Consider the following 13,943-nt stretch of genomic DNA (forward strand, 5'->3'; position numbering starts at 1 on the left):
TTGCAAGATGCTGCGGCGAGCGACGATCTTTATGACTAGCAATATGTCTAGTTATTTGGTATTTGATACTGTTTAGTATTTGAAGTGCATCTTAGCTTAAAAATCTGCCAAAAGCAATAATCTGAGGGGCATTGGAAAAACACGGCGTCACCGCTGATCTGTGACGTCAGTGCTGATAAAGTATAGTTTACAGTATATTTCTAGTGCCTGCTAAAAACTCCTGATTAAAAGAACTATGTTTGGAAGCATCTTATGGTTGAATTTGCTCATGAAGCGAAACGTCAGCGTTTTGACATGTGTTTTGCACATGCTCATGCTGCAAGTGTTGACGAGCATAAAACAATCCTAAGCTTTAAGTTTCGTTTAGCTGGGATGGTGAGCTGTAATGTGGTGTGGGTCTATTAAAATGGTTTGCATTTTCGCAATTTTGTCACCAATTGGTTTGCAAAAATGCTAGTTTTTGTCATAACCAACAAATCAGAAGATTTTTCACCCCTGGTGTGCGCCTCTGCCAACCGACGCATGAAATTTGCGGATAAGTAGCAAAGGTGAAACAAACAAATTGTTTTCATGTGAAAATTCCGTTTATAACTCGCAAGTCGCGCAAACACGTAAGTGCGACTAGCTGTCTTTATGGTGAAAGGCCATACAATATAGGACTGATGTCGCATATAAAAGTGCATTTCGGCGTTCCAATCATGACGTAATCGCGTGAAAAACCTGCCGATAATTGCAGACTGGCTTGGCAGATCTAAGAGTTGGAATGACATATGGTAGGTAGGGTACCCGGAGGATACTACTGGTATAACATTAAGATGAAACTGGCGGGTAGTGATTTCTTCAGGTAGATAATTAGGATACGAGCATTCCAGGGAAATTTATTTTGTTCCAATGATTCAGTATTCCTTGTAGGTCCGTATTCATGGGGTGGGGGTGGGTGTGTGGCTCAAGTGAGCATTTGGGAGCTTGGGCCGTCCGAATTACATGAAGCGACACCCCTGTTTGGGACCCTGTATGGTGCCCTCTAGAATTGAAAGTGTCTACGAAATATAGGCTTTTGTGTCCGGAAACAGAGGTTTCGGTGTCCCTTCGTCGAATGGGTAGACCCGAAGGCTTGTCAAAACACGCGGCATGGACGTTGTAGCGCCCTGGAATGTTGCGCCTCTCGGAAACGAAGATTAGAGGCCATTTGTGGTGCTCCCGGAATTTGGTGTCCGGTGGGGGGCATGTCCGCCTCTAAGTCTGCCTTTGGCTTCAATACGGTGTCATACTCCAACGTACGTAGCATTATCGCATATCACAGACTCCCAATTTGCCTACGACTAAAGCGGTGCGCCAGATCGGTATTCAATGGTATGGGGTAAAGTTTGTAGTGAATGCGTGCACTAGTTAGATTTCCTGTTAATAGATGGCAGTAAAATCTCAAACGCTCAGCTGGTCGACTGTTTCCCAACAGCGCTGAAATTCGGTGCCGCACCCTGTTGCGATTGCCGTTCATTGTGAGAGGGTGGTGTGCTTTGCGTCGGATCGTTCCCCGATTGTTTCGTGGGGAACGGCGGGGACATGACGCATTAAAATTGTCTAGCATTTCGTCTTTGTCCACCATGTCAATGCCTTTAAGAAACAAAGACTTTATTGCTGCCGGCAAATACAAAGCCATTCGTAAAATTGGAAGTGGATCCTTCGGTGAAATCTACACAGGCATCAACACCACAAATGGGGAGGTAGGTGTGCAGGGATAGGTGGCATGCTACTGTTGGATAGTGATATTGCTGTGTGACTATTGTGTGCTTGAAATGCTTTTGCATATTTTATAATTGCATCACGATCTTGGGTTGGGTAGAGCCTAATGCTTCAGTACAGTTTGCATGTGGTTGTTTGGTTCTGAAACCCATGGCTGTAAACCCATCTGCTGGTACCAACTGTTTAACTTCCATTGAATGTTTATTGTGGTTTATAATAAAGCTGGATGCCTAGAATCAAGTTGAGCAAGGGTAGTTACCTGCTGTTCTGGTAACGTCTGATTAAGCAGTGCCTTTGGTCTCTTATAATGCTCCATTTTTGAAGATATTGCATAGTTGGTGCAACAGTAGGATAACTTAACATGCAGCACATCAGTGTTGGAAAGTTGAAAATTTTTCCTGGTAGAAGATCTTCTACCATTACAGCTTAATGAGATTATCTTTGAGAGATTATAGTACAATGAGTGGCACACAACAAAGGCACCACTTTTCATATGTAGTAATTCATTTAAAAGCACTTCCAATAAAATAAAATATCAATATTAAACATGGCACACTGAAGCAACACAGTATCATACTCTGTACCATGAAACACATGTGCACATACATTGGTTTGCAATTTATGAAAGGCCCTGTGCATACACCCTTCAGAATGGGGGGTAATTACAGGTCAGGTCTGTACATTCCAAAATGGAAGGTGGCTACACACCGGGCTTATACACCCTTCAAAATGGAGGGTAATTACATGTCGGGCTTACGCACTCCAAAACGGAGGGTGGCTACACACTGGGCTTATACAACCTCCAAAACAGAGGGTGGGTGCGATATGTACAGCCAGACTAAAATGATGCACAAAAATGCAAATGAACACGCCACAGACAGCTACCTACTCGTGCTCCACCACAGTCACGCTACTCACGCTCCACCATGATCACGCTACTCATTCTTCGCCAGCTGTTTTAAAAAATGGCCGAACATTCATGCCCTCCACCTTCCAATTCCTGGTCAACACAGGAGGCCCTCCACATCCCACCTGAACAATAGAGGCAGACAGCACTTGTAACCGATTAACCAGCCAGCGCAAGTACAATGCCTGAGAGACCTGTGTAGGCCGGGCAAAAGGGATTGGAATCAGTCATTCTGTTGACTCCATTGGATAATGCAAGGTATTTATGGATTTTGGTATGCTGTTACCTATACCATTTCAAAATATGATAATTTGTGTTGCAATTAATTGATGTTTTTGTCCTAATAAACCCCTCCCTAATTTGCGGGGCCAAAGTTACGAGTACATGTTACTCTGGTGTCCAGATGTTTTTGCAAGAGTGAGATGGCTGTCTCTGAACAGTTTTTGGCTATTTATAGCAATGTTTTTTGACTTAAAGGGTATTCTTGTAAAGCTTGAATTACCAGCTTTGATTTTGCACACCAAAGTGAAAATTTAACTTGGTTTAAATCCACAGCTGCCTTAGCATTTATGCACTCCGGATACCAGGAAGTGGCCAAAAATTCAAACACATGGGGGTTCTGGATGAGTACAAATAAGTCCTTGTTTGCCTTGCAAGTCCATCATTCAATCGTGATGCCCATCTCAGTACAGTTTCCCTCCAAATGTTTACAAATCTGTTCAAGACATGAAAGTGAGCAGAATATTTATGCTCTTGACAAATCAGTCATGGGGAGGTGAGTCATTAAAACCAATTGGAGAGTTTTGCTATGTCAACCTCCAACCTGAGCTGGGAGGCAGGAGCCCCTGAATAGTTAGGACGTTTCAGAGGCTGAATCAGCTGAATCACGAGTGATTCTATTATTTGCAATGCCATGACGCAGTGGTGGCGCATGGGAAGGCGGCCGGTGATTGGGGGTGTGGTCATCTGTGAATTTTCCATGTTCAAGTTTGAGTTGGTCTGTGAAGGGCATAGGAAGTGAGAGCTTTGCCAGTTTACAGACCGGTGTGATTCTGGTACTCGTTTCTGATTTCCCAGTATTGTTCAAAGGCAATTCCATTCAACATTCACATGCTTTATTTTTCATATTTCCACATGTGGTTTATCATGTACCTGGGTTGCAACCCAGGATGCATGCCATTGAGCATCTTAGTCTGGTGGGTGCAATATTTGTGCTCTAGCAGATATCAAAACATGGCTCCTGATGGAAGCAGCATCAACCTGTTGCACCTTCTGGTTTTATTTTGTCCTGACACAAGGAGGTAAAATGAGTTTTTTCAAAAGCTGTTCTTGCTTTATCATGGTGGAGTACAAAATATTTCATTTTAGCTAGTCACAATCCTGAAGTACAAAATGTCTTGGTATACATTATACCAGGAAACATCACATTTACCAACACTGGTGTAGAATGCACTTTTTTGGGATCTCACAGATTTGGGGCTAGTCACAAATCAACCCACATATTTTGTTAGCACTGACATTGCTGTATTCTTGGTGTTTGTTGCTGTTTTCTGGGCACCACCTGATGCTTGGTCACTTCATATATCATCAAAATTGATTAAAAATCTTATTCATTCCTTAACCTTTATAGTTACATTTTGTAACTTTTTCATGTCAGCTGATTGTACCAGGTCATGTAGGCCCAGATCTTGTTCACCATCCAGTCTGTATATTGACAGGCAACCAGATGTTGAAGTCTGCATGAATGAAGTGATAGTCCATGCATGGTGAAATGGGACCACACTGATAAGACCCATTTGAAAAACACCATTCATCTGTCATGTTTTGGTTGTAGTATTTCAGCATTATGCCATTGTGTATTATTCAGTGGTGTCAATATACCTGTGGTTGATGAAGTCATGCCATTCTGGGGTCTAATGTTAAAAGTGGAGAGCATTGGTGGCATATTCTTAGTAATGTGCACAGCTTGAGTTAATCATGAGGACCAACAGAGCAAGTGTTGTTTCTTGTGCTCCTGTCATTGTTAGTGGTTCATAAACAGTTATTCAGTCATTTTGATTGTACTGTTTTCTCACCCCTGATTTATGGGTGCTATATGAAAGTACAGCCAAAGTGCCCCACAGCCCCAATTAATGCTACTTTATCCCTGGGATATGTAAGACAGCTGGCCAGTCATGCAATCCTCAGAGCTACATAATGCCAACCCCATTCCCCTATCCACCTAAGCAGTTACACACCTGTCTCAGTCTGCTGGTTAGTCTCCTTTTAGCACTGTGGTGTGGACATATAAATTTTGGATGTAGAAGCGTAATGCAAAATGGCAGTGGACACAATACCATAGTGATTAATTTGGCAGTGTTTTGATAGTTTACTGAACTGTTGCACCATTAACATTAATACTTAATGGATCTCATCATATTTAGGTGGTCCCCATTCACAAGGTCTAGTTACATGTGTATGCCTCATTTATGGGGCCTGGTATTTTGTTGAGACATGTGTTGACCTATTTCACTCCTGTTATTGGTATATCATCAGTAATCTCTTGCATCAATAGCACATCAAAAAAGGGTTCCGTAAGCATTTTGTTGTCTTGCACTAGTCTTGCTACAGTCTTGCATCTCTTTTTAAATGCTGTCAGTACCCATTGCCGTTTTCTGTACCCAAGGGTGAAAGCCATGCTGTAGAGCAATTTATGTCAGTTAATGATGGGTTTTGATTGTTGAGAATTGATCAGTAATTTATAATACATGATGAATTACCTTAAGTTGATTGTGCCATCAGGAAGCATTAAATGCTTTGTGTTGCATGGTCATGATGAAGTTCACCATTCCTGAGGGTGATAATGGAAGCAAATGTTCCATTTATTTTTAGTTTTTTATCTGAACCATTGGATGTTTTTTTTTTTGTAATCAGGGCTCACACTAAGCAGTGATTATTGTGTGAGCCCTGACACCTACCATCTGATCATGCAATGCCATGTTAGCAGAATTTCATGGCAAAAGGTCAATGTGCTGCAATGCTCAGCGCAGTCTGTCCTATCCTGTGATGTCCTTTGACCTTTATTGCAGCTGCTGCCACTGGCTGCAGGCCATAACTCAATGGTTAGATGCTAGAATTTGTTGTGCTGTTTTTCACTTTGTTTGTGCTTTCATCCTGTCTTTACATTTGTGTGGTGCATGGTGCCTAATGGAGAAAGAGCAAACATAATGCACAGGCCTCAATAAAAAGGGCATATTAATTTTGCTGTTTCTGAACATGTCAGGCCAGTTGCCTAGGCATGTTCTTATATTGCTTTGCTGCTGGTGTCCTCAGGCTTATTTCATCTGAACATGGTGGGTAGTTTGTACTATGAACTAATGCTGTACTGTTCTGTTCCCAGGAAGTCGCTCTGAAGCTAGAGCCAATCAATGCACGGCATCCACAGCTGCTGTATGAAAGCAAGCTGTATAAAATCTTGCAAGGTGGCATTGGCATCCCACATTTCAGGTAAGTTTCAGGAATTGACTTGCATATTAGTCAGCTGTTTGTATAGGAAAGCGTAATTGCACACCATGCTATATGCAGGTGAAAGTTGTCCTCTGATTCAAACATGCATTGCTTTTCAAAGTGCCACTGCTTCAACATTCTAGGTTGATGTTATTTATTTTGGCTTTGTGGCATGAAGAGGGGTTCAGACACTCAAGCAGGACCAGCACAGCATTCAAGCAGGACACAGTGATGCTCAGCAAGATGGGCAGTATGTTATGATGTTGTGATAATTGTGATAATGCTAGGCATCATGTGGTGGCAATTTTCTTCCAATCTGCCACCAGGGGTGGCCATGACAGGGATTCAATGGGGAAACCATGGGTGTGGGGGTCAAACTGGAATCTGTAGGGGAGAACCTGACCTGGAAGCGACTTTGTTATCAGAAACATAAAGGTTTGCATTTTATGGACAGCAAATTGGGTAATGCAAACACACATTCTGAAAATTGTAGAGGGCATTTCCCCACGCCCACCCTGACCCTAAGTGAGTACACCCGTGCCTGTCACTATATGGACCATGTCTGCCTGGTTTCACAGATGGTTCGGCAGGGAAGGCGAGTACTGGGTGCTGGTGATGGACCTGCTGGGGCCATCTCTTGAGGATCTCTTCAATTTCTGCTCACGCCAGTTCACGGTGAAGACGGTGCTGATGTTGGCAGACCAGATGGTTGGACGGGTGGAGTACATTCATAGCAAAAACTTCATCCATCGGGACATCAAGCCAGACAACTTCCTCATGGGAATTGGCCGCCACTGCAACAAGGTCAGTTGTTGCATCTGAGGGTTCATGATGTCTAGTAACAGACCTGCTTGCCTCTATTATCTTTTGGAATCCAACAGAACAGATGCCAAAAGACAGGTTGTCAGATGTGCTTTGTAATTCCTATGATTAAATACCTTCTTGGTGTACACAAAGGCACAGCATGGGACTGATAATTACTATGGATTAGAGTATTCAGTTCACAATAAGTGTGAACTGAGTTACTGTGATGACTGTTCACCATCAATAAACTGGGTCACCACACACAGGTGAATTCATAGCATACACTGCAGCAAGCCAAAGCCTCTTATCAGCCTTTTGCACTTTTCCACAGTTGAATTACTTGTGTTTTGAAATTGCAGTGCTTTAACCTGTAAGCCTGGTTCATGCGTTGGTTAAGACAGCATCTCCCGAACGCAACTCACCCCGAAGCGTTCATTGGCGGGGGGGGGGGGGGGGGGGGCGAGAGCCAGTCATGCTGTTAACATGAGAGAGTGCAGTTATTCGTAGCCATGGCTTTTTAGGCCAACACTGAAATGAGATGTGTTTGAAATTTGTGATGTGTTTGAACTGGCAAGAAGACCAATGGAACCAGCTCTTCCAATTCTCCATGGCCAATCAGAGATCAATCGCAACGTCATGTAACTGATGGCGTCGTTGTGGGGCGGGTGGGCCATTTGTGACACTGGCACCACGCTTTGCAGCTTTTTGTCATAGACTTCGGACTGGCCAAAAAGTTTCGAGATAGTCGCACGCGCGTGCACATCCCGTACAGAGAGGACAAGAACCTGACGGGCACGGCCCGGTACGCCAGCATCAACGCCCACCTGGGCATCGAGCAGAGGTGAGCCCGCCTGTGGCGCTTGAGTGCGCCGCCAGCGCGAGCCGCGTGCAGCTCCGGATTATTGGTGGTGCAGAGCTGCGGTGTCGGGGTCCAGTCATCAGAAGTTTCATCATTCGTTGTGGTGAGCTGGCGCTGGGTGGGTAGAATATGCAGGTGATGTGCCCTGCACCCAGTATCTCGAATTTGGTGTTGACTGTTGGGGGGGGGGGGGGGGGAAGAGAACAAAAATGCTAAAATCATGGCTTGTGAGTGAGGACAAAATAGCCTAGGTGAGTTTGTGCTGTATTCACAACTGGTACTGAATGACATTCTTTGTCAGCAGATCACAATAGACACCATGCTCTAGCTGGTATCAGTGATTGCTAAAGACCAGTAAAGAATCAATAAAAATAAATCAGTCAGAAATCAGCTGCTAGCAATTGTTAAATGTTCTAGTTTCCAAAGTAAGTGCTCCTAGCTATGCTCCTAAGTCTATGCTCTCATCCGCAATATGTTTTTAAGGTATGAGCACAGAAAGTTGATATTGGTAAGTCTATTGCAAAGGCGGAGTCTCAACAAGGCTGAAAGAAACCAATTCTCAAAATACTGTGCACCTTCTGAATAATTCCCCAAAGCACATTATAACAGCCTTTTATTGAAATTTGCACTATTTATTTGGGCATTAAGAGTTATCTGCTCACTCACACCACAAAGTTAAGTACAAAACTGCACCGTCTGGGACGTCAGACTGCTGCGTGATCGGGGCTCGGATGTCAACGCAGCAGGGGCGGAGGAAATTTTTTCTCCTCACAGAGCAAGCCAGCCATACATAGTTAGCACCGCAACTTCTACTCACCAACGATAAGTGTGATGCAATGTTTTTATCAGCGTATGACAGCGAGCTGGACGTATATAGTGTCTTTACCCATGCTATCAAACAGTCCCGCCATCAGTGCCCAGCACGGCTCCGGTACGCGGCTCGCACAAACAAAATGTCGGAAGGTAAACAAATGGGGCGCACGCAGTAACACCAAGCGTTTTGCTCAACGGCAAGAGACTGCTTTACTTTATACTCAGATCGTAATTTTCTGGCGGCGTTGTCTAGACTGATACCAAATTCATCTTTTGATTTAATGCCCCTTTGGTGCGTTTTCACCATGTATTCAGCTTGGACTTCTTGGCGGAGAATGTGGCTTCTCTTTAATGCTAAATCTTTCCTAAGAGTCGGGGGCTCGCGGAGCCGTGAATTTCCGCGTGCCCAAGGGGGGGGGGGGTTGGGATGGTGTTTAACGTCCCTATTGTACATCCTATACAGCCTGCATTTTTAATAGATTCAAATGCGAATTTAGTAATGAGTTCATGCTATATGAATGGGTATATGTTAGTGTGACATAATGCATTTTGGTATCAATTTTCATTATGTTCCAATGATTTCCACGTGCAATCCAGAAACGTTGAATCGGGACGTCCACGAGATGTTCTCTGTTCTCGCTTCTCCCTGGCTCGTTAAGAGACTGGGTTGTCGTCTTGAGTGCGGGCTCGGAGTCGCATTTTTGAGCGTGGGGGGGGGGGGGCGTCGTTTGATGGACGGCAGGTAGGTTAAACGTGTGCTGGCGAGCAGCAACGAACCAGGGCACTGAATGCATGGAATGAAAAGATGGCGTGTGGTGTGATATAAAGATTCGGCAGAAACCCGGAAGCAGTATCCATCGTTTAGTCGTGTGGATGCTGCACGCGATGCTGTCGAAACTTCAGGAATAGCTCACCTTCATCTGACGTCGCTAGCATAGAACAACTTGTTATATTCTTTCCGGTGCATATTTGTGGAGAACAGGATGTGTTCGGGTTAAAAACACCAAGAAGCACCCAAGCTTCAAACACTACCTGCACCCTTTACCCAGGGTGACTGAGTTTCATTTTCCATACTGCAATGTTTTGACAAGTGTCGCATGTAATTTCAGTTGCGTTCAGCCCTTTTGCTTTCTTCATAAACAATGCTTGTCTTCTTTTCACAAAGCCTTAAAAAGAAAGTGCATAGGGGAGCTAAGCTGTCCACCCATAAGCTGTGTTTGTCCACAGGGAGGTTTTTTTGGGGGTTGAAAGCCCACATATCTGCCACAAGTTCTTTGTTGTTAATCACACCAGTGATAAAGCTCCCATTTCCAGCCGGAGGGATGACATGGAGTCCTTGGGATATGTGCTGGTGTACTTCCGGAAAGGCAGTCTGCCCTGGCAGGGGCTGAAGGTGAGATCTCGCCGTCAGGGATTTGCCAATACTTTCGATGGCTGTCTTTGTGCTGTGATGTGCGCCAGTCTCTTGAGCCTTCGCCGTCTCCGTGAGTGTCTGTAGCGTTCGGCGTTGGTGTCCAGAGCCGTGGCGTCGTTTCGTTGCGACCCATCGACGCTCGCGCCCATCGGGAGCGGCCAATCAGCCGAGCCTCTGCCCCGCTCACGTGCCGGTCGTGTCCGCCAGGCGGTCAACAAGAAGCAGAAGTACGAGCGCATCAGCGAGAAGAAGATGTCGACCCCACTCGAGGTGCTGTGCAAGGGCTGTCCGGGCGAGTTCGCCATGTATCTCAACTACTGCCGCGGCCTGCGCTTCGAGGAGGCGCCCGACTATATGTACCTGCGCCAGCTGTTCCGCATCTTGTTCCGCACGCTAAACCACCAGTACGACTACACCTTCGACTGGACCATCCTGAAGCAGAACGGCATTGCCGCCCACGCCACCGGCCAGCCCAACCCGACCACCGCCGTCCAGCCAGGTGAGAGGCTGGCAACAGGTGCCGGTGGCGGGGCGCAGGGCCCGAGGGGTCACGGCCCGCCCGCCAAAGGGGAGGGGGCACGCTGCTTGAGGAGCGGAACGAACCGGTTGGCGCACTGCCGGCCCGCTGCGTTCAGCTCCGGGAATGGCTGCGAGCGCGTGGACGCTGTCGCCCGTGGGGCGAGAGCAGGCTGCGGGGTGGCGCTCGGGCAGGCATGTGAGCGACGAGGTGGGGTGGTTGCGCTGGGCGGTGTGCGGGGCGTGCTCTGTCCCCCCCCCCCTCCATCCCTAGGTGGGGATGGGGGACTGCTGCCGGCACTTGAGCACCAGCAGAATGCGCCTTCTGGTGCCGCGTGCAGCTGGGGGTGCCGCGCGCTGGCGGGATCAGACTCATGCCGTATGTGTGCAGGCCACTTGCTACAATGGCGGTTCTTTCCGTTTCAGGAGTCAACTGAGCAAGTCTAGCCAGTGTAGGCAAGCGACCTGTAAGCAGGTTTTTGTTTTCTTTGTTCCTCGCTCGTGGTGGATGGCATTCCATGCTGCTCCGTGTGGCATTTCCGTCTAGAGGCGTCGTTAACGGTTCTCCCCGCCCCCTGCACGCGCTACCCGGCACCGGCCGGTCGGCTGGCAGTGTGCCCTCCTGACGCGACATTTGGTCACTGGCAACTTAACACGGCTGGGACGGTCGGTCCGCATGGGTGTAACCGCATTCTGTGTGGGCTCCACACGAGAGGACGGTTCGTTCTCCGCCCCAGCTGTTTTCTCTTCGTGTTGGAGTCGAGGCTTTAGTAATCCTAATGTTTACAACTGTCCACGCTTGATATTTAGTCGTCGATATCAGATGTTGGATCACCATGTGTTGCAAATAGCATTGGCAGCCGGTACTCTGACTTGTGTTGGAGCTCTTTTCCCTCGGCACGGCGTCCTTCGGTCCGATCTTTGCACGGGATTGCATGTTGGCCCACTCGTTCCGGCGGCTGTTCATCTGTCTGCCTGTCGTCGAACTGACCAAGCCCGCTCACACCGTCACTCACACGCACGGCTTGTGTGGACGTGCTCCAGATGCCGTTTTCGCCCGGGCTCCCCGCCCGGACTCTGTTCTTGATGCTCGAATTGGGACATCGTTTGATCGATAGCAGTGAAAGCCGGAAGGTTGTGCGTGCGTGCGTGCGTGCGTGCGTGCGTGCGTGCGTGCGTGCGTGCGTGCGTGCGTGCGTGCGTGCGTGCGTGCGTGCGTGCGTGCGTGCGTGCGTGCGTGCGTGCGTGTGTGTGTGTGTGTGTGTGTGTGTGTGTGTGCGCGTGCGTGTGTTAGGTATACGTACCTGGCCGCGATCGCAGCGCAGTGGTCGTCCGCGTATGGTCTGACGCTACCTTCCGCGCCTGCAGGTGGCCGTTGAGCCGGCCCGGCAACGCCGTCATGCAGCCAAGACAAGCGCTCGTTCTGGTGATAAATCCTAGCAGATACTGTGCGGCAGTCCCCGATGGAGGGACGCGTCCAGCCCGGCGCGGCCGCCCTGCCGCCGCCGGCGGCGGACATATATACATTGTAAACAAATTACACGTTACCAGAGTGCAGTGCGAGAAGTGCCGTGAGTGGTGAGGCCGGACGCAGCCGGCGCGCGCGCGCGGACTGGCACTGGCGGCGGCCAGTGCATTCGATCGTGTAGGGTAACGGACCGACTGGAGGGACCTGCGGCGCCACGCTGCGAGGGTCCGTGCAGCCAGCGTGCACGGTTGGCCAGGGCCGGCCGGCCGTCCCCACCGCCAGCACCTTTTTATCAGACGCAAATCAGCATCGCAGCAGTTTTTAACATGTGTTGGCAATACATGTGATGAAGAGGTTCGCATGTGTTATACTTGCCGGGTGATGCTAACACTTACTATGTTAATCTGCATTACCTGCACTACTTGTTTCTGAGTTCGTTGGTGTCAGTCTGTGTCACAAGATCTTCTCATTGTAGGACGTTTTGTAATAAAAGTTAAGTAAATCGTACCCGTGTCTCGTGTCCGACCATTTACCGGCACTGAAGGGTGCCGCGCTAGGACGGCTCGCGGGGTCCCAAGGACACGGTTCTTCGGGGGCTGGTTCGATCCGCATTGGGTTTGCCCCATCCAGTTTGTCCTCCAGGTGAATTTGAATTCCCGGTGCCCAAAACCCGGCGATGTGGTCGCCATGCATCGCAGGGTTTTGAATTGCGGGAGAACAGTTTTAGCTAAGGTTCGCTCTGTGACCGGGATAAAACGTGCAAGTTATCTGATTAGTCTCGCGCACTGTACACCATGCGTCATTTCTGACTATTACGCTTTTTAAGTTGTCAGGTTTGGGCACTGGGTAACTTGCCCTGGAAGGGATGGCCAACATTTGCATTACGTATATTTACCAAACCTGGAATGTAACTCGTATGCACCACACGAAGGCGTTGTGGCCTCTGGCAGTCTTTATTTTTTATGTAAGCAGCAACAGCTTTGGACCCATGGTTTCCCGGCATTATGGGGTCGTGGACTTCGAGAAACAGCCCCCAGCAAACTTGGAGAAACGTGAAACGACGATGCTTGCATAAGTAATCTGGATATATGAGGGTGGTCGACGGTTTATGGCAGCGTGCGTGATGAGAACACTGGTGACAGCTTGTGGGGGTGGTCGGGTGTTCGCATGCGGGGACTCGGATGATGTGTTCCTTGCATGTTTGTAATAGTAGTGTCACATATTGCAGTCATTTTTGGACCCACTTGTCCTGGTCAAGCGCAATTTTTGCGTAACCCACGATCCCTCTTCCACGATTTGATCGTAAGCATAGCTTGGGGCGTCCTGCATTGACATTGTAAGAAATGTTTGCCTTATAATGTTGCAGCAGATTTGTAACTGTGTGATAGTTCGCTAGTGACAACGCTTCTAGTCGCCACCCACTTACTCTCCCCAACACTCACTCCACGCCACAACGTCCACGTACGCAACCAACAGCAGCCTTACGTCTTGGGCGCATGAGCATACGAGCATACATGGTAATAAACGGTTCGCCTCATACACAAGCTCCAATCGGTGATGAGTCATAATCACCTACCACGGAAGTCATGTGATTGTTAACCAATGGGAGGCGAGCACGACACCACACAATATAGCTAAACCTATCACAAAGTGTGGGATCGCCTCGCGATTCCAGGGCTATATGATGCAGCACACGGCTGGTGAGGCGCTGAGAATAACTTTAAAGAAAGTATCGAATCACATTACTCATGGCATGCAAAGTATTAGGTTCCGACGCAACAGGCGGCCTGTGGCGAGCGATCTGTTTGCCAGATGCCCTAGTCTGAAAGGAGACGATTACAATAACTCGCCCGTCGGCGGCTGGCTGATGTAAGAGCGCACCACCCGAGCGAGGGTGAGTCGCTCGAAGGCTGGCTGATGTAATAGCGCACCA

General features: G+C 47.9%; 1 protein-coding gene across 2 annotated transcripts; it reads left to right on the forward strand.

Moving 5' to 3' along the window:
* The first annotated feature begins 1,469 nt into the window (after positions 1-1,469).
* On the forward strand, positions 1,470-12,517 carry LOC119109524 (casein kinase I). 2 transcript variants are annotated; one of them, XM_037233171.1, is made up of 8 exons: positions 1,470-1,724; positions 6,030-6,136; positions 6,715-6,940; positions 7,642-7,781; positions 9,927-10,005; positions 10,234-10,525; positions 10,969-11,009; positions 11,911-12,517. In XM_037233171.1, exons 1-7 carry the CDS (start codon positions 1,605-1,607, stop codon positions 10,977-10,979), a joined length of 975 nt encoding a protein of 324 aa, XP_037089066.1. In that variant the 5' UTR covers positions 1,470-1,604; the 3' UTR covers positions 10,980-11,009; positions 11,911-12,517. The 2 variants fall into 2 exon arrangements, with proteins under 2 accessions (XP_037089066.1, XP_037089065.1); XM_037233170.1 differs by lacking the exon at positions 10,969-11,009 and having other exon boundaries at positions 1,492-1,724.
* Positions 12,518-13,943: the final 1,426 nt, after the last annotated feature.

The sequence above is a fragment of the Pollicipes pollicipes genome, unplaced genomic scaffold, assembly GCF_011947565.3.
Source record: "Pollicipes pollicipes isolate AB1234 unplaced genomic scaffold, Ppol_2.1 Scaffold_7231;HRSCAF=8579_pilon_pilon_pilon, whole genome shotgun sequence".
NCBI lineage: Eukaryota > Metazoa > Arthropoda > Thecostraca > Pollicipedomorpha > Pollicipedidae > Pollicipes > Pollicipes pollicipes.

Bases quoted from the DNA above. Each gene is read 5' to 3' on its own strand.
- LOC119109524 (XM_037233171.1), top strand. From the start codon at position 1,605: ATGTCAATGCCTTTAAGAAACAAAGACTTTATTGCTGCCGGCAAATAC. The intron at 1,725-6,029 runs GTAGGTGTGCAG...TTCTGTTCCCAG, and splicing joins TCAACACCACAAATGGGGAG to GAAGTCGCTCTGAAGCTAGA. The intron at 6,137-6,714 runs GTAAGTTTCAGG...CTGGTTTCACAG, and splicing joins ATTGGCATCCCACATTTCAG to ATGGTTCGGCAGGGAAGGCG.